The sequence below is a fragment of the Apodemus sylvaticus genome, chromosome 20, assembly GCF_947179515.1.
Source record: "Apodemus sylvaticus chromosome 20, mApoSyl1.1, whole genome shotgun sequence".
NCBI lineage: Eukaryota > Metazoa > Chordata > Mammalia > Rodentia > Muridae > Apodemus > Apodemus sylvaticus.
Genome location: NC_067491.1, coordinates 41,366,438 through 41,390,297, shown reverse-complemented (window position 1 = coordinate 41,390,297; position 23,860 = coordinate 41,366,438). Strand labels below are relative to the sequence as shown.

Sequence of the window (23,860 nt, the reverse complement as noted above, 5' to 3'; positions counted from 1 at the left end):
ACAAAGAGCAGGAAGACCCCCAGACCGCTGAGTTATTCCTCTAGCCCCAGTGACATATTAGGGTTTGTGTTGTGTGTTTATTTTTGAGACAAGGTTTCTCTGCGTATCCCTGGCTGTCTTGGAACTCCGTAGACCAGACTGGCCTTGAACTCAGAGATCAGCCTACCTCTGCCTCACAAGAGCTGAGGTTAAAGAAAGGTGTGTGACACTACCACTACTTGTAATTAAAAATTTTAAATTACATGTCTGTTTATGTGCATATGAGTGTAAATGCTCCTGGAAGCCAGAGCATTGGATTCTCAGGAACTGGAGTTACAGCTGGTTGTGTGCTGCCTGACGGGGTGCTGGGAACTAAACCCAAGTCCTCTGGAATGGCAGCAATTGCCCTAACTGCTGAGCCATCTCCCCAGACCCCGGAAATACTAATTTTTGGAGTAAGAAAATGTAGTTACTGTAATGGCTAGTTTCACTGTCCGTTTGGTTGGATTAGGAATAACCCAGGAGAGACACTGGGTTTGTGTCTCTGAGGGAATTCCCAGAGACGCTTCCTGGTAGAGGTGGCACCCTCTCCCTACCTCATGGACCTCTGCTGTTCGCTTTGTTTGTTCACTGAGATGCTAGTCAAGTTTATGATGGAGTCCAGGGGCGGGGCCCAGAGGCGGGGCCTAGAGGAGGGCGGGGCCCTTGCCTGGACTCTCTGACCCTTTGTAGTCCCTTGGAAGGGGTTTGCTATTGGAGAGAATTGAGTTTGGCCCTGCAGGCTAGATAAGCCCTAGAGTGCTGTATGTCAGAGTTTAATACGCCATTTTTGTGGAAGTGTGGGAGACTAGAAAGCCAACAGGAATGTGGACCATAAGAGTGCTGGGTTTAAGCCGGGCAGGGGTGGTGCACGCCTTTAATCCCAGCACTTGGGAAGCAGAGGTAGGCGGATTTCTGAGTTCAGCCTGGTCTACAGAGTGAGTTCCAGGACAGCCAGGGCTACACAGAGAAACCCTGTCTTGAAAAAATCAAAAATAAAATAAAAATAAAAAAATTTTTTTTAAAAAGGGTGCTGGGTTTAGCTTATTGAGAAAACTCCATGCTGATTTTCACAAGACCAGTTTACACTTTCAGTAGCGGTTATGTGTTGCTATTTCCCACAACGGCTGGCTTTTGTTGCTGTCTTGTCCTTCTGTATGTCAGTCTGTCTGTCTGTCTTCCTTTCCTTCCTTTCTCATTTCCTTCTTCTTTTCTTTCCTTTCTTTCCTTTTTTTTTTTAAAGATTTATTTATTTTATGTATACACTGTAGCTGTCTTCAGACAGCACCAGAAGAGGGCATCAGATCCCATTGTAGATGGTTGTGAGCCACCATGTGGTTGCTGGGATTTGAACTCAGGACCTCTGGAAGAGCAGTCAGAGCTCTTAACCACTGAGCCATCTCTCCAGCCCTCCTTTCTTTTCCTTACCCACCCCTTCCTCTCTTTCTCTCTTTTTTTTTTTTTGAAGACTCAGTGTCTCACTCTGTAGCCCTGCTGCCCTGGAACTCATCAGAGACCCATGTGCCTCTGGCTCCTGAGCGCTAAGATTGATGGCGAGCGCCCCCCATCCCCGACCCTCCTTTTCTGTTTCTTTTGAGAATTCTCTTCACAAGCTCACTCCATGTTTTAAATTGGATTGTTTATTTTGTTTAGCTTTTTTTTTTTTTTAGCTCTTTGTATTTTCTAGAAAAAAAAACCCTCTGTTAGATACATAGCTGCTGAGCCATCTCTCCTACCTTATGACTAGCGCTTTTTAAGAAATGAACTTGAGTAGAGGTGTTCAGGCTACATTATTCTTATAAGACATGTTTCTAAAACGTCGTTCCTGAGTGGGTTTGTTCCTCGTGATCCCTGTTCACTGGGGCATGGAAGTAAGCAAGCCAGTGCACTGAACAAATTACAAATGTATTGTCTTTAAACACTGTAAAATAACCTAAAGCTTTTTATGACATTTGGAAGTACAGCTGTCTCTGAAGATGCATATGTGGGGTTTTTTTTTGTTTTTTGTTTGTTTGTTTGTTTGTTTGTTTGGATTTGTTTTTTTTTTTTTTTTTTTTTTTTTTTTCCGAGACAGGGTTTCTCTGTGTAGCCCTGGCTGTCCTGGAACTCACTCTGTAGACCAGGCTGGCCTCGAACTCAGAAATCCACCTGCCTCTGCCTCCCAGAGTGCTGGGATTACAGGCGTGAGCCACCACCGCCCGGCTGCATATGTGGTTTTAAAAAGCCATTTAATAGCCTCTTAGGTCATGTGTGTCGTGTTTTTAAAAGTGTATAGGATAATTTGACAGATCATCCGAGCCCCTCCGGGCACATTTCCTTGAGAGCATCATAGGTATTTAGTGCTGTTACATACACACAAGTAATGTTTCCCCCGAGTCTGGGAGGGATGGGCTCTCATTCTGCCGTGGCTCTTTCAAACAAACATGCCAAAGCCGTACATGCTCTGGGCCAGGCAGAGTTAAAGCCTCCTCGGAACAATTAGAAGTGCTTTGGATCCTGGAGAGGAAGATAAGTGTGAATGGGGTCTCTTCTGGGCTCTTGACCTAGCTCTCTGTGAGCTGTGACTCAGGCAGGAGAGCCTACAGGATCTCAGGGCAGCTGGGGTGGGGGTGGGGGTGGGGTAGGGTGGGGTGGGGTAAGGGGTGGGGGCGGAGCTACTGCCTTGCGCCTCCCCCCCACCCTCCTCCCTCCCGCTCTTGCCCTGGGTGTCCACAGCTAACTGCCTTCTTTCAGTAGTTGACAGCATAGACAGGTCGCCTGCTCTAAAAACTCTCCTGATCCTGATGATTCCACCATCTGTTTCACACATCTTCAGCTTTTAGAAAGATGCGACCCTCTTTTAAAATGCTGATACCCATGGGAGAGGTTAGACCTTGGTATGGCTTTGTTGTTTGACCAGCCATGTAGCGCTGACTGGCCTGGAACGCACCATGTAGACCAGTCTGGCTTCAAATTCGGAGATCCTCCTGTCTCATCTAGGATTAAAAGTGTGCGTCACCGTGCCCAGCTTCTTCAGAGCGTCCTGACATTCATTAAACCCTGATTTGGCTAAAAAGAAGGAACTCTGAAAAGAGGTGATCAGCTTGAAAGAAACTATAACTTATAGTATGTTAATTATTTTTTATTTATTCGCTTTACATCCCGATCGCAGCCGCCTCACTTTTCTCCTCCCACTTCCACCGTCATGCCCCTCCCCCATCTCACCCTCCCACGGGTACCAACCCACGCCCCCCCCCCCAGCACATCAAAGTCGGGCAGCAGGACTGAGTGCAGCCTCTCCCACTGAGGCCAGACAGGGCAGCCCAGTTTAGGGGAAAGGGTCCCAAGGGCAGGCAACAGAATCAGAGACAGCCGCTACCCCAATCGTTAGGGGACCCACAGGAAGACCAAGCCGCACTTCTGCTGCCTATGTGCAGAGGTCCTAGGTCCAGCCCCAGCACGCTCTTTGGTTGGGGGTTCAGGCTCTGTGAGCCCCGATGGGCCCAGGTTAGTTAACTCTGTAGGTCTTGTGTCCTTGACCCCTCTGAGTCCCTCAATCCTTCTTCCCACTCTTCCAGGAGACTTCCCTGAGCCCCACCTCAAGCGTGGTTAGCTGTAGGTCTCTGTATTTGTTGCCATCAGCTGGTGAGTGAAGCCTTTTAGATGACAGCTGAGTTAGTAGTCTCCTGTCTGCAAGCTTTATTATTTTTTTGTCTGAATCTACTAGACAAGCACTCTCCCACTGAGCTATAATCCCAGACATTTTTTCTTCTAATCTTGTTAATTTTTTTTGTTTTGTTTTGTTTTGAAGTTACCATTAGCAATTAAGACGTACTGAAGACCGTGTTATTTCTAGGAAGTGTTCTGTGTGTTGCAGATATAAATATGCCTGTAACCTGACTGATGATATTCCTACCGGGGTTACTTTAAGATAAAACAGCTCTGGTTTGGGGCTTTGTCAGGTAGTGAGTGGTGGACACCCAGAGCAGGGGAGGAGGAGAGCTACAGCCGAATTGGTAGCTCCTCACAGAGGGCTACATCCGACCCCCAAGTGATCTGTCTGGCCGTGTAGTAAGTTATGACTCCAGAGAACGCTTTTAAAAACAGTTTTCCTGTGACACCTCTCCCACACTTCAAGTTTGGATGACCAAGTTTTCATTGAGTAGCATCTACGCTTGGTATCACAGATACCATCTCAGTAAAAAAAAATTCAAAGGTACCAATTGCAAGGAAATAGGCAAATCTGCTTGTAACCACAAGGAGTCTATTACAGAATAGCATCGACCCGAATAAGGAAGTTAATGTAGAACTCAGTTTTTGAGATAAGATCTCACAGTATGAAGCCCTGGCTGGATTGGAACTCTGAGTAGATCAGGCTGACAGAGATCTTCTGATCTAACCTAGAACTCTGCATTAATGTACTAAACTAATATCCTTAGCTGTGATCACCTGAGATGTCTATAGTTACTACCCTTTCTTCCTTCCTTCCTTCCTTCCTTCCTTCCTTTCTTTCTTTCTTTCTTGTTTGTTTTTTGGATTTTTCGAGACAGGGTTTCTCTGTATAGCCCTGGCTGTCCTGGAACTCACGCTGTAGACCAGGCTGGCCTCGAACTCAGAAATCCACCTGCCTCTGCCTCCCAAGTGCTGGGATTAAAGGCATGCGCCACTACCGCCCGGCTACCCTTGTTTTCAAGAATGTGAAGTGTGTATGGATAAAAAGGTACAATCTAGCAGAAATGGTTCTCTAGCCAAAACCTCACAATAAATCCATTGTAGGCTTTTGACCCCCACTGGGTCTTTTGGTCTAAGTGCTGTATTAGGTACCAACTCGTCCTAACTAAACTCCTTTTGAAACAGTGGGCCTAGGGATGTAGCCCAGCCATTAGAAAGCCTGCCTCTCTCTCACAAAGCCCCCAAGATCAGCCAACCTGGTGTGGTGTGCACACCTGTAATCGTAACACTCAGAAGATGGAGGCAGGAGAATCAGAAACTTCAGGTCGCTTTCAGATCAGAGTGAAACTGAGCTCAGCCTGGGAGTCATGAAGCCCCTGCCTCAAAACAAGTTGTTGTTGTTTTCCATAATGAGCAGTTGTTGTGGCACTGGGACGCACCTGTAATCCCATCTCTTAGAAGGCTGGGGAGTCCTAAGGATTGAGAGTTCAAGGCCAGCCCGAGCTTACTAGTGAGGTCCTGTCTTAGAAAACCAAACGAAAAGAGAATTCTAAAGCTGAAGTGATTTTCACTCTTAACTGTCCTTCGAGGATTTAAATGAATAGTTATTTCCCAGAGACCTAACTTGTAGCTCTTTTCTCTGCATTTTAAAATTACATTTGTGTGTAGGCATGTGTGTGTCCTGGTTCCCATGGAGAGATCGAGAGGCCAGTGTGTGAGAGCAGTCTGTCCTTCCACCCTGTAGGTCCCTCAGGATGTAACTTCTTCAGACTTGGTGGCAAGCGCCTTTTCCCACTGAGCCATCTTGCCAGCCCTTTACTATATTAAATGTTTACAATGTTATTACTTGTATGTGCGCTTTGCCTGTTTGTATAAATGTGCACCATGTGCATGCCTGGTGCCCTTGGAGGGCAGCAGAGGGTGTCGGATCCCTGATCCAGGTGACTGTGAGACACTTGGGGGTACAGGGAATCGAACCAGGGTCTTCTGGAAGAGCAGCCAGTGCTCATGTCTGCGTTTTTTATGGTATGTTTTTTTTGTTTGTGTGTGCTTCAGTGTCCATGTGGAGGTCAGAGGACGACTCACAGGAGTGGGGGTAGCAGGCTTTTGTCTCCTAAGCACTGTCTCTGCTCCCTTCTTCACAACTGCTCCCCGGTGGCAGCCGTACTTGCCTAATGTTCAAGCCTCTTTGCCATCAGTTTGCTCTGCCGCCTACAGCACTGATGATCCATTCTCCTCCACAGAATTCTTTGCTGACTTTATATTGCCCATAGACAATTTGAGGAGTGATGCAGACCAGGAATCCTCCAAGACCCAGGTAACAGGTGGTTGTAGAAAGGGGTATGTGTGTGTGTGTGTGTGTGTGTGTGTGTGTGTGTGTGTGTGTAGGGGTGTGGGGTGTGGGGGCGTGTAGGTGTGTACGTGTGTAGGAATTTGTGTGTGTAGATGTGTATGTGTAGGTGTGTATGTAGGTATAGGGGGTATAGGTGCTTGTGTGTCAGTGTATGTGTAGGGGTGTGGGTGTAGGTGTGTGTGGGTGTGGATGTGGTGTAGGTGTGGATGTGGGTGTTTATACATTCCTTTGGCCCTGCTGATAACAGCATGAAAAGGAGAGGGCCAGAATAAAGATCTGAAGTATTGGATCTAGGCTCTGGTTATTTGAGTCTAGAGGTAAAATACTGCTGTATGAAGTAAACTTTGATTTTTTTTTTTTTTTTTTTTTTTTTTTTTTTTTGGTTTTTTGGATTTTGGTTTTTTTCAAGACAGGGTTTCTCTGTATAGCCCTGGCTGTCCTGGAACTCACTCTGTAGACCAGGCTGGCCTTGAACTCAGAAATCCGCCTGCCTCTGCCTCCCAGAGTGCTGGGATTACAGGCGTGAGCCACCACTGCCCGGCAAACTTTGATTCTTAAACAAAGATTTAATTTTCTGTGTATGGATATTTATGGGTTACGTGTATGGGTGAATGTCTGTGCAGCACTTGTGTGCAGTGTCTGTGGAGACCTGAAGTGGGTGTTGGAGCCTCTGGAACCCAGGTTACAGGTTGTGAGCTGCCCTGTCGATGCTGGGAACTGAACCTGGGTCTTGTGGAAGAGCAGCCAGTGCTCTTAACAGCTGTGCCATCTGTTCAGCCCCTGTGTGTGAAGAGAACTCTGATAACAATTCGTGTAGAAGTAGGGAAACCATTTAGAAGTCTCATTGTAATAATCCAGGCGAGATGTCTTGGTGGAGGAAGAACAGGAAGTCCAGGTAGCTGGACTCTAGAGATATTATGGAAGTGAAGCCAACAGCTTCCTCTGAGCCATCTCTCCCTGACCCGGAGGGTGAACTCAAGAGTGACCCCAAGGGCTGGAGAGAGAGATGGCTCAGCAGTGAAGAACACAGGCTGCGGAGGATCGGGCTTCCGTTTATGGCGTCCACGTGACAGCTTACACCTCTAGTTCCAGGGGAGTCCAGCACCCTCTTCTGACCTCCAAGGGCACCAGGCACACCCACGGCCCACTTATATGTGTCCAGGCAAAGCACCCTTATACACAGAAAGTGATCTCAAGAGTTTTTCATCAACACATAAAAGGATGTAGGGTAATGGTATATATTAATAATCAATGTCTTACTAGCAACTGTATATAATAGGCTATACCTATTTATATGTACATATATATAATCTATACATACATACATATATATAATATATATATAATACATGTATATGTAAGCCTATATCATTACAGGCCTCTGAATCCTACCAGTGTTACTCTATTTTGTTTAAACCACTCAAACTGCTAGCATATACATGTGTAAAGTGTGTGTGTGTGTGTGTGTGTGTGTGTGTAATACTTTTGGAAATGGTTGTCAATGTGCTGGATAAATACTAATTCTAATGAACTGGAAACTGGTCGCTAATTTTTCACCACTAGATGGTGACAGAAAATCAAAAACAAAGGTTTTAAAGTGTACCCAATGGAGACAGTAACGAGAAATGTGTGGTGTGTGTGTGTGTGTGTGTGTGTGTGTGTGTGTGTGGAGAGAGAGAGAGAGAGAGACCAAAGCAAGGAGAGGGAGAACAGCTTCTGGTATTGTTTCAGACAATGCAGAAATAAGATTGAGAGGTAGTAAGTTTATAATATTATTAACCTTGGGAACTGATGAACGAGGAATCTTCTTCACTTAGGTCTCAGGAAGAACTTGATCTTGTCCGCCTTAGTTTTCAGATGCTTCCAGTGTTGTGAAGAGAGGCCCGTCTGGATTATGCGTTTCCCAGACGGACTAGCTGCCCGCTAACAATGGATAGGTGTAAGCACATTGCGGAGCTGCAGCTTGCCCAAGGCCATTCCATCCTAGACCCTCAGAAATGGTACTGTATGGTCTGCAACACGACAGAGTCGATTTGGGCTTGCCTCAGCTGTCCCCACGTCGCCTGTGGGAAGTATATCCAAGAGCACGCACTGAAGCACTTTCAAGAAAGCAGCCATCCCGTTGCATTCGAGGTGCACGACATGTACGTCTTCTGTTATCTCTGTAACGATTATGTCCTAAACGATAACGCAGCTGGAGACCTGAAGTCACTGCGAAGTACCCTGAGTGCAATCAAAAGTCAAAAATACCCTTGCGTGGTTCAGAGTGACTCGGTTTTACAGCCTGTGGATGCACAGGATGATACTTACTCCTTACACGACGGCACCCAGTCTCTACCTGGAAATGACGATCCAATGTGCACAGCCCTCTGGCACAGGAGGCGGGTGCTCATGGGCAAAACCTTTCGAACTTGGTTCGAACAGTCACCGATTGGGAGAAAAAGGCAAGAGCAAACTCAGGAGAGAACCGTAGCCAAACGAGAGGCGAAGAGGAGGCAGCAGGAGTTAGAGCAGCAGATGAAGGCCGAGCTGGAGAGCACACCTCCGCGCAAGAGCTTACGCTTGCAAGGCCTGTCCGAGGCGGCCACGATCGAGATCGGTCCGGTGCAGGCGCCGCCACCGCCACCGCCTCCACCCCCGCCGCTACCGCCCCCCGCCCCCCGCCGCCCCCCGCCACCACCACCGCTGCCTCCAGCTTCCCCAGCCAAGGATAAAGCCGCGCCGCCTACCTCGGAAGACGTAAGACTTAAAAAAGTAAGTGACTCCTTAATCAAGCGAAGGCCGGCCGTAACTCCTGGTGTAACGGGACTGAGAAATTTAGGGAATACTTGCTATATGAATTCCGTTCTTCAAGTGTTGAGTCATTTACTCATTTTTCGACAGTGTTTTTTAAAGCTTGACCTGAACCAGTGGCTGGCTGTGGCCGCCAGCGACAAGGCCCGGTCCTACAAACACTCTGCTGTCACGGATGCAGCCGCGGCGGGGGCGGCCCATCAGATGAACGAAGGGCAAGAGAAAGGCTTCGCGTGCTCCAGATATTCGGGTTTAGCATCAGGCCTGAGCGGAGGGGCCTCGAAAGGTCGGAACATGGAACTTATCCAACCCAGGGAGCCCAGTTCACCGTACAGTTCTCTCTGTCATGAGCTACACACCCTGTTCCAAGTCATGTGGTCTGGAGAGTGGGCCTTGGTCTCGCCCTTCGCAATGCTCCACTCCGTGTGGAAGCTGATCCCGGCTTTCCGTGGCTACGCCCAGCAAGACGCTCAGGAATTTCTTTGCGAACTTCTGGATAAGATACAACGGGAGCTAGAGACAACCGGAACCAAGTTACCAGCTCTCATCCCCACTTCCCAAAGGAGACTGATCGAGCAAGTTCTGAATGTCGTAAATAACATTTTTCACGGACAACTTCTTAGCCAGGTATGGATTTCCTACCATATTTTATCATCCTAGGCAATTCCTAAAGTGAGGCCTACAACTGGGTATTCTGTATGTATCTAGCGGGTGATAGTTGGTGGCATTTTTAGGTCAGAATAGATTTACGAATGTGTGAAGAAGTCACAGATCTCTGTGAATCACTGGAAATAGTTGGGTATTCTTGGAAGCACAGGCTTTTTCAGGGAGAGAGATGAAGGAACTGTTGTTTCTAGGTTAGAGAATAGCCATTCTGTGAGTGTTTGGGGGGGGGGGCGTGTGTGTGTGTGTGTGTGTGTGTGTGTGTGTGTGTGTGTTGGGGGAGGGGGCATTTGCTGTGGGGGAGATACTGTGACCTGGAGGAGAGAGAACCTTTGATTGGGAAGTAGCCAGATTAGTTTACAGGATTAGAATAGAGTACTGCTACTCTATTGTTGTGCCCTTAAAGCTGTTAAATAAATATAATAGTCCAGTCTCGATTATTTGGGAGATAGTTGGGTTAAGAGAGAAAGCTCCATTCTCTCATTTAAAATGCCGCGCGTGTGTGTGTGTGTGTGTGTGTGTGTGTAAGAGAGAGAGAAAGAGGGGGGAAAGGGGGATCCTGGAATATAGGGGTCAAAATCTTGAACAAGTAGAGAAATTTGAAGGTAAAGAAGTATGATTTTTTTTTAAAGATTAATAATCCTAAACGGTTTTCCTTTGTATCAGTCACTTCTATAAGTTTTCCTTGTTGTGGAAGGATGGGCTGCAAACCAGATTCCATCCTCATAGTGGCCCTCTGACCAGTGGCCTTGGTCGAGTGTCACCCGTTGAAAGTCCCTGTTCCCCTAACACACAGCTTTTCTTTGTATTTCAGCTGAGGCAGAAGGCTGCTTCAGACCTATAATTTTGCTACTGTTAGGAGTTTTTGTGTAAATCTCTGTTTTCCTGTGGTCTTAGGGGACCCTGTGAAAGAAAGAGTTGCTTGACTCCCCCCAAAGGGGTCTTGACCCAGATGTTGAGAACCACTGGGCTGGAGCAACGGTTAATTGGTTACTGCTCTCGCAGAGGACTGCAGTTTGGCTCCCAGGCCACACCCAGTGACTCGCAGCTGCCTCTGACACCAGCCACAGGGGTATCTGACACCTCTGCCCTTCACAGGAACCACAGGAACCCACACTTACCCACTCCATCCACCACGCAAATGCACACACTTAAAATAAATCTTAAAAAAATTTTTTGATCCTTCTTTTCAAAACATTTCTGTATGTGTTTATTTCTACCATAATTTATTTACTCATACCTCTGTGGTAAATTTGAGACTATGTCCAATGTTTCGTTATGCTATGATAATTTAGTCTTTTGCCTGTTTTCCATGTGACACAGTCTTAGAATTATTTTATCCAAAGGGAGTAGCTTGGGGCTGGGCAGACGGCTCAGTGGTTGAAAGCAGGTACTTCTCAGTTAGAGGACGGGTTCAGTTCCTAGCACCATGTCAGGCTGTTCACAATATCTGTATCTCCGGCTCCAGGAGAATTCTGTGCCTGTGGCCAAGCACCATCACACACATTCACACACCCATACACAAGTACATAGAATTTTTTTAAAAAAATGGAGTAGTTTGGGTAGGTAATGATAATTTAATAAATATTCAGAAAGTTATTTTCTTTGGGGGGTGGTTGTTTGTTTGATTTTTTTCGAGACAGGGCTTCTCTGTGTAGCCCTGGCTATCCTAGAACTCACTCTGTAGACCAGGCTGGCCTGGAACTCAGAAATCCACCTGCCTCTGCCTCCCAAGTGCTGGGATTATTAAAAGCGTGCGCCACCACCGCCCGGCTCAGAAAGTTATTTTCTCATCTTAGATTTTCTATAGTGTGAGAATGGATAAGTGTTGTTGCTTTTTCTTTTTCTGCTTTATAAATAAGTGACTCTTGAAGTGAGTAAGATTTTTTTAAAGAATTGTTTATTTTGCCGGGCGATGGTGGCGCATGCCTTTAATCCCAGCACTTGGGAGGCAGAGGCAGGCGAATTGCTGAGTTCGAGGCCAGCCTGGTCTACAGCGTGAGTTCCAGGACAGCCAGGGCTACACAGAGAAACCCTGTCTCGGAAAAAAAACCAAAAAAAAAAAAAAAAGAATTGTTTATTTTATGTATATAAGTACACTGTAGCTGTCTTAAGACACACCAGAAGAGGGCATCAGATCTTATTACAGATGGTTGTGAGCCACCATGTGGTTGGTGGCTGGGAACTGAATTCAGGACCTCTGGAAGAGCAGAGCAGCCAAGTCATCTCTCTAGCCCTGTTTTGCATGTTGTGCATTTTATGTACTAGGTTGATGGCATTAAATAACCCAATCACTAAATTACTCCTAGTTATTAGAACTCCTTTGTTTTGTGGTGCGTACACGTGCGTGCACGTGTGCGGAGGTTTGGGCGTCAGAGGACATCTTAGAACTGCATCCTTTGCCTCTACCCTTTGGGTCCTAAGAATCCGACTCAGGTGGATCATCATGAGGCTTAGCAGCCGGTGCTGTCCCCTTTGAGTCATCTCCCCAGCCCTATTTAATAGCTTCTTACAGGAAAAAAGTTCCAATCAACTGTCCTGCCTGTCAGCTTTCTAATAGCTCCCTGGCAGAAGAAAAGCTCACTGTGTGGCAGTGACTTCTAGTGAAAGTTGATGCTTTGGCAGAGAGACTTGTTAAGCGGAGTTAACATTTTCCTTTGCAGGTTACATGTCTTGCTTGTGACAACAAATCAAATACCATAGAGCCGTTCTGGGACCTGTCGCTGGAATTCCCAGAGCGATACCAATGTAGTGGGAAAGACTCTGCCTCCCAGCCGTGTCTGGTTACTGATATGTTGGGCAAATTTACAGAAACAGAAGCTTTAGAAGGGAAAATCTACGTGTGCGAACATTGTAACTGTGAGTATGACCTGTCGCTCTGTGCTTTTGTGAGATGTGCATTTGGCGGAGACCAGGGAACCTGGAGGAAAGTGCTTCAGTAGTAGCTATGGAAACGATTTTTTTTTTTTAATTTTGCAAAAGAAATCAGACATTTCTACTTGATAATGATCATTATTGATGATATTAAATTTCTCTCGTAGTGCCGGAGAGATGGCTCAGTGGTTAAGGGCACTGACAGTTTTGTTAGAGAGCCAGGATTTCATTTCCAGCACCCACATAGCAGCTCAAATCTGTCTCTTGACTGAGTCTCAAGGAGTCTGATGGTTTCTTGCCCCCTCAGGCGTGCACATGTGGTGTACAGACACACAGGAAGGCAAACCATTTACCCATGCACATAGAATAAAATCAGTGAATTTTCTTGTTTTCTTTGTTTTGGTTTTCCCAGACAGTTGTTTCTCTTTGTAACCCTGGCTGTCCTGGAACTCACTCTGTAGACCAGGCTGGCCTCAAACTCAGAAATCTGCCTGCCTCTGCCTCCCAAGTGCAGGGATTAAAGGCATACTCCACCACTGCCCTGTTGATTATTTTCTAGAGCCACTTAAAGTTACATTTTTGCTCTTAGTGCTAGCTTAATTTCACATTATTAGGTTATGACATAGTCTAAGATCTACAGGACTTGAGAGCACAACGGGCCTTTGTCAGATATATTAGAATGATTTTAAAATGTCCCAAATATCTTCATCTCCAAAATTTTAGGATAGTTAATATCATACATGTAGAATGTGGCCTTATAATAATTTGAGTATATAATGAGGCCAACAAATCCAGGCCTGGAATTGCTGCTTTAATATAGAAAGGTGAAGATTTGCACGTAGAAGCCAGAGGCCCGGCACCCTGTAGCCATACATGTAGAGGCCAAAAGCAGCAACAGGGCATTTAGTAGCATCTGGGTTCCTGGAGGAAAGGCTTCTAGTAGCCAGTGGAAGTCAGCCCAAGCTGACATGAGAGGCAGCTGCTAGCCAGCAAGCTCGGGAGTGGATGGTCCAGCCAAGACTCCAGGGTACAGTGCCTAGGTGGACACGAGAGAAGCAGGGGGAGACAAGAACCCCAAGTTCTTTCCCCCCTCACCCCCAATACAGGATTTCTCTGTACAGCCCTGGCTGTCCTGGAACTCACTCTGTAGACCAGGCTGGCCTTGAACTCAGAAATCCACCTGCTTCTGCCTCCCAGAGTGCTGGGATTACAGGCGTGTGCCACCACTGCCCGGCTCCGAGTTCTCCCTAAAAGAGCATGACATTGGTGTGTTGAGGAGAGATCTGGGAAGCTGGTAAAGCTAGGACACAGGAGTGCTGTGCACAGTACGTACCATGTGCCTGGGACAGGCTTAGCGAAGGGTAAATGAATTGACCACATGCTTTTAAGAGTTCAGAAAATGTATTATTAAATATGTATGGAGGAGATTGTTAACTTTCTCCTGCTAGCGAGTCAAATCTGCTTTTAAATACATAGCGGTGTTCTACTTTATTCTTGAGTGTTTTGCCTGCATATCTAAAAGCACAACCATGTGTGTTGTGCCTGCAGAGGCCAAGAGAGGGTGTGGCGTTCCCTGGATCTGTAGTCGCAGACAGTTGTGAACCTCCGCGTGGGTTCCGTGAACTGAATCTGGATTCCGTGAACTGAATCTGGATTCCCCGCCAAGCAGCACTAGGTCCTAACTGCTGAGCCTCACCTCCAGGCCCCTGCAGGATTATTATTAAGTCCCATACTTCCTTTCTGTCTATCCTGACTATGCATCGTTTCTCGTTTTTACAAAATGCACTGTTTCCTGGGGTCAAAGCCCATGCTCACCTCTAGCACGGTGCTATACCTGGTGCCAGTGTGGGTGAATTACATGAAAGAGTTAACTCATATTTTCTTTGTAGTTTTTGAAACATTTTACTTTATTATTCTATTTTATTTGTATTTTAGCAAAGCGTAGAAAGTTTTCATCCAAACCAGTTGTACTCACAGAAGCCCAGAAACAGCTTATGATTTGCCACCTACCTCAGGTTCTCAGACTGCACCTCAAACGATTCAGGTCAGTAGTGTTAGTTCCATTGTCTACCACTTACGGGGGAAATGGGGTTGTTCCTTCTGCTTGGGAGGCTTCAGGACTTAGAGTATACTTTAAATATGAACACTGACTACCTGGCTAACGAATGACATTCTTTGTAAAAAGTGTAGGTCTTATATTTAGCTTTGATCGGCAGACATTTATATTCAATAATTGAGTTGTTGTGATAACTGTTGAGTTGTGATAACTGTTTTTCTGAGCCAGGGCCAGGCTAGCCTAGAACTTGCTGTGTCATGTACCCCAGCCAGGCACCAAATTGGGAATCCTCCTGCCTCAGCTTCCTGAGTACCAAGATTCCTGGAGCATATCACATATCCCAGCAGTGACTATGACCTGCTCCATGTGAATTTAATTATATTTATTAATAAATATTACATTTATTAATATGTATTAGTTATAATTATATGCTATATTAGTTTATTTTGTATTATATATTATTTATTTTATATTTTAATTATTATAATTATTTGTTAATATTTATTAATATTAATATTCAGGTATACTTTTTTCTTTTAAAGACTTATTTTATGCATATGAGCACACTGTAGCTGTACATATGTAGCTGTGAGCCATCATGTGATTGCTGAGAATTGAATTCAGGACCTCTGCTCACTCTGGCCCAAAGATTTATTTATTATTATATCTAAGCACACAGTAGCTGTCCTTCAGACACAGCAGTGTCAGATCTCATTACGGATGGTTGTGAGCCACCATGTGGGTGCTGAGATTTGAACTCAGGGCATCCAGAAGAGCAGTCAGTGCTCTTAACCACTGAGCCGTCTTTCAGCTATACGTACTTAAAGATGTTATTTTGTAATGTGTGTATTTTACCCGGTTGCTTTGAGGAGGGTTAAAACACCTGCCGTCAAGTTCAATCCACTAGATTCTGCCCACAGCTCAGAGAACCGAGTCCCACAAGTTGTCCTCTGACCTTCACTGACACCGTAGCCTGAACATCTCCCAGAATGAGACACACGGCAATAAATGTAACTTTAAACCATAAGAAAGCCAACTGTTGAGGCGCACACCTTTAATCCCTGCACTCAGGAGGCAGACACAGGTGGATCTCTGAGTTCGAGACAAGCCTCGTTTCCATAGTGAGTTCCAGGACAGCCAGGGCTACACAGAGAGGCCGAGCCTCACAAACAGACATCCCAAGTACACCTTTTACATTCAAAGTATGTAAAAAGAAATGGTCTATCTGTGTATGTGCATGTGTATTCACATGTAGCGGTCAGAGGACAGACTCCTGGAGCTGGTTCTCTCCTTCTGCCATGTATGTCATGGACTGACATCAGTGTGCCAGGATTGGTGACCGCCACCCTTACCCACTTAAGCCATCTCGCTTTGCCAGCTCCTAAAGCAGTTTTCTTATTTACTTATTTCTTGAAACAGGGTCTATCTATGTACCCCTGGCCATCCTGAACTCTTATATAGACCAGACTTGAGATCCTCCTGCCTCTGCCTGAGATTAAAAGTACAGACCACCGTGCCAACAAGAATAATTTCTTTAGTTCAAGTTTGGCATTACAGAAGTAAACACATCCTTCCAGATATGCGGTTAACCTTGGCCGTTGACTGACTGACTTGTTTAGCCTGTTAAAGATGTTGTCCGCAAACATGTGAATGCCCTCTATGGGATACTAGGTCCCCCCCTCAAGATGACAGGTGTGCACACAGAAGTAATTAGGTAAAGAACTAGATGTAAGTGCCATCGGATTTGAAGAAGGGTGTTAATAAGTATTTAACTTTTCCAGAGCCTGCCTTAGGCTACTTGGGGCCCTGGGCCTCTCGGGTCTTAGATAATACAGCCATGCCTTTACAAATCCTATCTAAAGCACAGATCCTAACGATATAGCACAGGACACCACCCCCAACACACAGCAAACCAGTCTGCATCAAAGCAACTTAATTTGCTTACTTCTCTCCTACCAAGCCCAACAGAAACTCAGCAATGACCAGGGCCCTCAGGGAAGGTTCTAGGGCTTCCATACAAAAGGTCCACTGCTTAGAGGCTGCGTTCTCTCTATGTTCTCTTCCCTCCAGTATATTCCTTCAGGGGAGGTCAGCAGGCCATTAATGGGGCAGTGAAAGGCTCCTGGGAACCACCACCAAATTCTGGTACAGCTGAAAATCTTCTGGTGAAGAGGGACCTAAGCGCCCATTCTCAGGGTCCTCCCTATCTTTAGCCTGCGACTCTCTAGTCCTGGCTGCCTCTGAGGGGCCTTCACTCCCACGGCTGCCCTTTTCTTTCTGAGCAAGGCAGATCCACTGCAGTTTTCTGAGCTTCTCCTCAGGCAGAATCATGTTGGCATGCACACGGGAATGGACACCCGCTTCCTGGGGTGGGCCTTACATCTGTCAAGGTGCCCACCACCCCGTCCCACACCCTCTGGTGCTCGAATAGCTGCTGTTCAGCTCCGTCTGGGACAACCAGTCGTCCCTCCCAGACACCCCTGGCTGCTCCTGAGTCCCAGGTTCTAAATGCTGTGTCTCAAGGCCCAGTTTTGTGCTCCACGCAGTTCCCTTTTTAATCCTCTGATCTCAAGGCCCAGAATGCGTTTCATACTGCGTACCCAGGTAAACAAAGGGAAGTGTCTTCTGGGAGGATCACTGAAGCCAAAGAGCCACGTGGCATGAACAAAGGGATGGAAGGAAGAATAGGAATAAGGGCAGTGGAGATTGAGACTATATATCAGGGGCTGGAGAGATGGCTCAGCAGTTAAGAGCACTGGCTGTTCTTCCAGAGGACAGAGGCTCAATTCCCAGCACCAACATGGCAGCTCACAACTGTCTTTAATTCTAGTCCCAGGGATCCAACACCCTCACACAGACATCTACATGCAAACAAAACAACTAATGCACATGAAATACAAATAAACAGTATATATGTGTATATATATATATGTGTGTGTGTGTGTGTGTGTGTGTGTGTATATCACTCTTTTTTAAATGACAAGGTCTCGTGGCTAGATCAGGCTAGCAATTATCATACTTGTAATAAAAGGTAATGAAAATGATTTTACAGGATAATTTTAATTTATTCTTTGTCTTAATTTTTCTAAAAGCATTTTTCTTTTTTTGGCGGTGGGAGGGGAGGGAGCACATGCTTTAGTGTGCGTGTCGAGGTCCAAGGACAGTTTGTGTGAGGCTGTTCTTTGTGGGGACAGAACGTAAGCCATGAGATTTGGCAGTAGGCACTTCCATCTACACTGCTTCTGCCATCTTGCCGGCTCTTAAAATCATTTTCTACACAGGCAGTGCAAACCTAGAGCTACTCAGGATGCACTGGAATAAAGTACCAAGGAGCCATGTCTGTAGAGAAAAACATCATAACCGTATGCAGAAAGTAAAAGTACACCAGTACGACGAATTTAGCTATCAGCTGGGTTCCCATAAGCTCCTCCCTAGCTCCCTCAGTGACATTTGAGTTTTTCCATCACCACAAAGGGCATCTTAAGATGCTGGTTTGCTATTGGGATACAGGAGGCACTGGGAAGGAGAAAGGAAAAGCAACAGCCACCGTATCTACTATTGCTATGATGAAACACCTCAGCCAAAAGCGAGGTGGGGCGGCAGGGGCTTACACTTCCTGTTTGTGACTGAAGGCAGTCAGGACGAGAACTGAAACAGGGCAGAAACTGATACCTGAGCTGATGCAGAGGCCGTGGAGGAGTGCTGCTTACTAACTTGCTCCTCACAGCTTGCTCAGCCTGCTTTCTTAGAGAACACAGGACCACCCACAGTGATACCACCCACAGTGGGCTGCCACAGCAATCAGTAATTAAGAAAATGCCTTCCAGCTAGACCCGATGGAGGCTTTTTCTCAATCAAGGTTCGCTACTCTCAGGTAACTTTAGCTTGTATCAAATAGAAATAAACTAGTCAACACATATACCTTGCCCAGACCTTTTATGTTTTACTATCTAGAAGTTCTCAAGCCCAGGCCTTTAGGGGAAATTTGTGGACGCTTCATTATATAGACATTCTGGTATCTCTGGTTCTCCCCTTCCTTGGACCGAAAGCCTGAACATCCTCAGCAGTCTCTGACTACTGAAGAGCATAGAAAAGGCTCATCAGCGCTTGAAGAGCGCCCAAGGAAGGTACGAGGAAATCAGGACCACCAGCTATGACACAGCTTCGAGCACTGAACGACGGAATTTCCTGGCCCCGCAGGCTGCATAAGTTGCATATCCCACCTTTCCTTCTGCACCATTTGGCACTATACTAAATATTCAGCTCTTTCTCTTTAAAGCCAGTGTATACATCCTCTATACATCAGCTTCAGGTTTTAGTACTGTCAATGCTGCATTTTATCTCTATGGTACCCCAAGCAAGATTAGGCTCACAGAAGAACTACTCTACCCTGGTTTCCCCCTTTTGTAGCAATGTAGTATGTCAATGATAAAATGGTCCTTGCTGTGCTGAGATCCGGTGATGGGACACACCGAGGAAGAAGATGACATTATGGAGCCTTATTTGATTCTTGTCACTTAGACATTCCTGACTTAGTGTAGAGAGTTGTGAATTGTCCTTAGGAATTAAAAGGTACCTGGATCTTTCTTTCCTCAAACCTACCCAATCAAAAAGATGTAGACCCTGCCTCCCACTTGAGATGTCCCTCTCAGGCCATACCGAGACAGAATGTAAAACTCATGCGACTAGAATTCATTTTCTAGGTCTTATTTCTGCATTACAGATGATAGTTATTCCAAGACTGAGGAAAGCCTCCTGCCGTAGCTGCACAAGCCTGCGATACCACACTTAGGGGGTAGAGGCCAGACATTCAGCAGTTCAAGGTCACCCGACTACACAATACCCTGACGGAAAAGACAAAACCACGTGGCGATAAAAATGACAGAGGGGCTTCGAATATAGCACAGTGGTCTACCAAGTCTAACACTGCCAACGCTACATGTGTGCTGCAAAAGAAACATGCACCCCAACACAGCCAGCTCAGCACTGAGGACACGCGTTACATATACATGCCTCCTTAGATTACACACTCTCCGGAATCGACTGTTAAAGCTATCTAGACCTACCATGGCAAGCTTTCTTCCCTTGATTCTCAAGTGTCACTTGCTTTGTTCCTAGATGGTCAGGACGCAATAACAGAGAGAAGATCGGTGTTCATGTTGTCTTTGAGGAAACCTTAAACATGGAGCCCTATTGCTGCAGGGAGACCCTGGACGCTCTCAGACCAGAGTGCTTTATCTATAATTTATCTGCTGTTGTAATCCACCACGGAAAGGGATTTGGCTCAGGACACTACACTGCCTACTGCTACAATTCTGAAGGAGGTAAAGTCAAGAAAACCAATTTTATCTTGGGTTTGACTTGCAAGCTTCTGCTTGGGAGTTTTAGCAATTTCTAAGTTGGCCACCAAGTCACCTGATCACCCACCTGCCCTCCTTTCTAGACAAAGGCCTTCTGCAGTCAGTACTGCTGGAGTTTTGGTGGGTTGGGGGTACAGAAAATACAGGTTTGGATACTTTTTTGAGACAGAATCTCATATGTAACTAGCTATTCTGGAATTCAGTGTGAATACCAGGCTGGCCTTGAACTGAGATGTTCCTGCCTTCTGTACTGCAGGCTAGGGTTAAAGGCATGTGCCACCAGGCCCAGCAAAAATACCCGTCCTCTTTCTTTTCTTTGTTTTTGAGACAGAGTTTCTCTACAGACCTAGCTGACCTGGCTGGCCTCAAACTCAAGAGATAGCCCAGCCTCTGCCTCCCAGTTATACCACCAGGCCCAGCACTGGCCAGTTTTTCTTAAAGTCATACGTGTTGATGCGGTCACTGGTTTGCTAGAGAACAGGGTATTTAATGACCCGGAGATGGTAGACACTTGTGCAGATTTAACCGAACCACCTGTGTCCTCCTCGTCCCTTCCACAGTCTGCTCTCCTCAACAGAAAGCCTTGCTATTCTGAAAAAGACTGTGTTAAAACTACTAGAACTGTATACACTGTGCTTTCCAGGAAGTAGCTGAAGCGGTAATTACCATTTCCTCTGGGAATAGAGGGTGTCCACTACAGCGCTGAGATTCTCTAACTCGAGACTAAGAACAGATCAACTCCTTTTGTGCTCCTCTAGGGTTCTGGGTACACTGCAACGACTCCAAGCTGAGCATGTGCACTATGGAGGAAGTACGCAAGGCCCAAGCTTATATCTTATTTTATACTCAGCGAGTTACTGAGAACGGACATTCAAAACTCTTGCCTCCTGAGCTCCTGTCCAACAGCCAACACCCCAGTGAAGAAACTGACGCCTCTTCTAATGAAGTCCTTAGCTGATCCAGACAGTGGGCTCGCGTTATTTGTATATATACTTTTTAAATGGGCTGACTTACGATGCTGCGCTTCGTTGTTTTTATTCTGTAATTATGATCAGGGCCTGCTGTGTTTAGACATTGTGTACCTAACTACAAAGTTTTTCTTTTCTTTTTTTTTTTTTACAGAGACAAACTATAAATATATGTATATCAACTATAGGCCAACTAAACTTTTTTCAAATATTTGAGTTTTATACTTTTAGTGTTTACCTCAGACTATTATTACCTCTTATATTTTGATGTCTTAATTGCCTCAAATCATGAATTTGTGCAATCGACTAAAGAAATTCAGGTGGCATCATTTTATATATATTACTTATTTATCTTTTGTAGCTGTTTTCTGTATAGATTCTAACTACATGAGAAGGAGATGCTCTTCACAGACTGTCTTACTAAGCAAAGAAAGCCATTGGTATACTGACTGACTCCAGTTGTGCCCCCTTGGAGGTCAATAGATGTGAAGTGAAATAACTGAAGTATCCCCTAGTTCCCGTTATTCCTGAGGCTTTGTGCTTCTACAGGGCTCAGAACAGATTGAATGCAGGTACTGGTTTTTTCACAAGATTCACTGCTTCCATAACTGTCCTTTATTGAGCACAAGTTCAAAATGGAAATAGCAGGTTTACACTTGGCACACTTCAATGAACTTTGGAACTATGGGCAATGAAAAATAGTTCTAAAAAAGCAGTCACAAAATTTTGAATTTAGCAAACCAGTATATTATGTTATACAAATGTAGTTTATCTTGAGAATGAGTTTTTAATTATTTTAGATCTACTAAATACTTGAGATTTTTTTTAAAATTTTATTTCAAAGGAATCAGACCGATGCATAGGGACAGATATGTAAGGCAGGAGAAGACAACAGTGGAAGCACGGCTCACGGGTGTTACAGCTAAGATCCCACTTTTCTTGATGTAACCTAAGCCTGACTCTTGCTAGGATTATGTGACCACTGGGAATCTCTCAGTGCACTGGCCCCTCTTTAAAAACACTACAAGTGATCTAAACTTGAATTTACTGAAAGCAAGAGGGATTTCTTCTGCTGTGTTCTAAAGAAAGCTTTCCAGGTCTTACAGAGCCCTGCTGCTGCTGCCGCCGCCACCCCACCACCATGCCAAGGCCGCTGCCACCCAACCTGCTCAGGAAGGGGGCTCCACCAACCTACACATCCCAAGGTACCTGTTAGCTACTGGGAGAGATTTTATCCCTTCTTGCTAAATAAAGTGACTTTATTTATAGCTTACTTCTAAGCCAGGAAGAGTTAGTTGTCTTTAGCACAGACTTCTAAAAGGACTGTCACCTGGGGCAGCTTATTAACAAACTTCAACAAAAACACATCAACCTATGAAAGAATCATTTGTGCCAAAAATACAGCTGGAGTAACATTAGGTCTGAAAGAGCTCACTTAACCAACACATATGCAAGTTGTTGCATCAGTTGTTAAATATACCTCATTAAAGATTTATGTGATAAAGGTACAGAGTCTAGCCTTTAATTCCAAGAACTGTTTTTTTGAATCAATACATTGTAGCACCTTATTTTTACTGGTATTTAAAGGGAAGAAACAAAACATAAAACGAGCAATGCAACAGACTTTTTGTTGTGAATCTAAAATTGCATTAAAAAAAAAACAAAACCCAAATGATGAAAAGAAACTTCAGTTTCTTATTAAATACCTCAAATCCCCCCTCTTTTTTTTTTTTTTTTTTGGTTTTGGTTTTTTCGAGACAGGGTTTTCTCTGTGTAACCCTGGCTATCCTGGAACTCACTCTGTAAACCAGGCTGGCCTTGAACTCAGAAATCCACCTGCCTCTGCCTCCCAGAGTGCTAGGATTACAGGCGTGCGCCATCACCGCCTAGGCATCTTTTAAGTTGTTCTAACAAAAACCCAACAGTTCAGGTTGTAAAATAATTTACTAAAGGCACTATTGATAAACATCATACATCACTAAATGTAACAATGATTTTAAGGGATACATAGCTAGTAAGCAAACAGCAAATGTTGGTTTTGACTTTCGTTTTGAAGGCCATATTTCTTCCGGCTATTTAGGACACAATAACGTCTGCTCCCAACAGTGCTCTGAGATAAGTAAGGACCTTATAAAGAGGAGACTGCTGAAAAGGTCTTAGAAAATCCTAAAGCTCTTTGTTTAGGGGTCAGTTTTTAATATCCTGGGCTTAGGTATCAAGTTGCTTGAAAGACAGGGACATGAATCCGGAGCCCTAGGAGCCAGCCGGAGAGCCTCGTGACTTTGTGTGTATTCAAGGGTAGCAATGTGACTATCAGTACCACAAAGACTCACACAGCCAGGAGGAACCTTACTTAAAGCTTTTCAGGCAGCACGTGAGCCGGGTCCAGGTCCGTAAGTCTACCTTCTCTTCAGAGCCAATGTCAAGCAAAAATAAAAACAATATAGCATCCCAGAGACAATATAGCATCATTGTGCCAAGACATACACAAATTAAGGCTTTACACCTGGGCAAGTTAACAATTTTGAAACTATGATGGACCATTTCTAGCAAATCACGTAAAGATTTTTAAGCAGCTAAATAATTATTGGGCCCAGTCTAAAGTTAAATGTGTCTTTATATTCAAATTAATATGTGGTTTATAAAAGATAAAACAAACCTCATTTCCTCAAGAAGCCTGATGCTGGGATCTCTACCTTATCGGAGGCATGAATGTTGAGTGCTTGGCTCAGGAGGGGAAACCCAATCCCAAGATTAGTTTTCTAATTAGGACAAGATTCAAACTTCTTTTGCTTGTGGCTTTAATGTTGATTTGGTTTTCTAATGTGGAATACATATCCTATAAATATGAACACTGAGTTAAGGGACATTTACTACAGCAAGGTTTTTCCAATTGGCACAATGTTTTCCCGTGATGTTTAAATCAGTACATCTTCTTATGGGGGTGGGGAGAGACAAATTTTAAATATGCTTCTACCAAAAAAAAAAAAAAATTCCTCAACTATACTCATTTCTGCCTGCTTCATACACTTGGAGAGCTCGCAGCCACCATGCCTGAAGAGAAGAACGCTGTTCATACTTCATACTTTAGCCTCTCTGCTTAGAATCACAACCATAGACATTA

The 23,860-nt window shown here is 45.0% G+C and overlaps 1 protein-coding gene across 1 annotated transcript in view; it reads left to right on the top strand.

Moving 5' to 3' along the window:
- The window catches only part of Usp44 (ubiquitin specific peptidase 44), a 28,897-nt gene extending 6,450 nt beyond the window's left edge, over window positions 1–22,447 (top strand). The window contains exons 2-7 of the mRNA XM_052165502.1: window positions 5,913–5,986; window positions 7,873–9,442; window positions 12,142–12,337; window positions 14,288–14,396; window positions 19,527–19,732; window positions 20,527–22,447. Coding sequence (XP_052021462.1) covers window positions 7,952–9,442; window positions 12,142–12,337; window positions 14,288–14,396; window positions 19,527–19,732; window positions 20,527–20,726 — 2,202 coding nt within the window. The 5' untranslated portion in view covers window positions 5,913–5,986; window positions 7,873–7,951 and the 3' untranslated portion in view covers window positions 20,727–22,447. The remainder of the gene's footprint in view (window positions 1–5,912; window positions 5,987–7,872; window positions 9,443–12,141; window positions 12,338–14,287; window positions 14,397–19,526; window positions 19,733–20,526) is intronic.
- The last annotated feature ends 1,413 nt before the right edge of the window (window positions 22,448–23,860 follow it).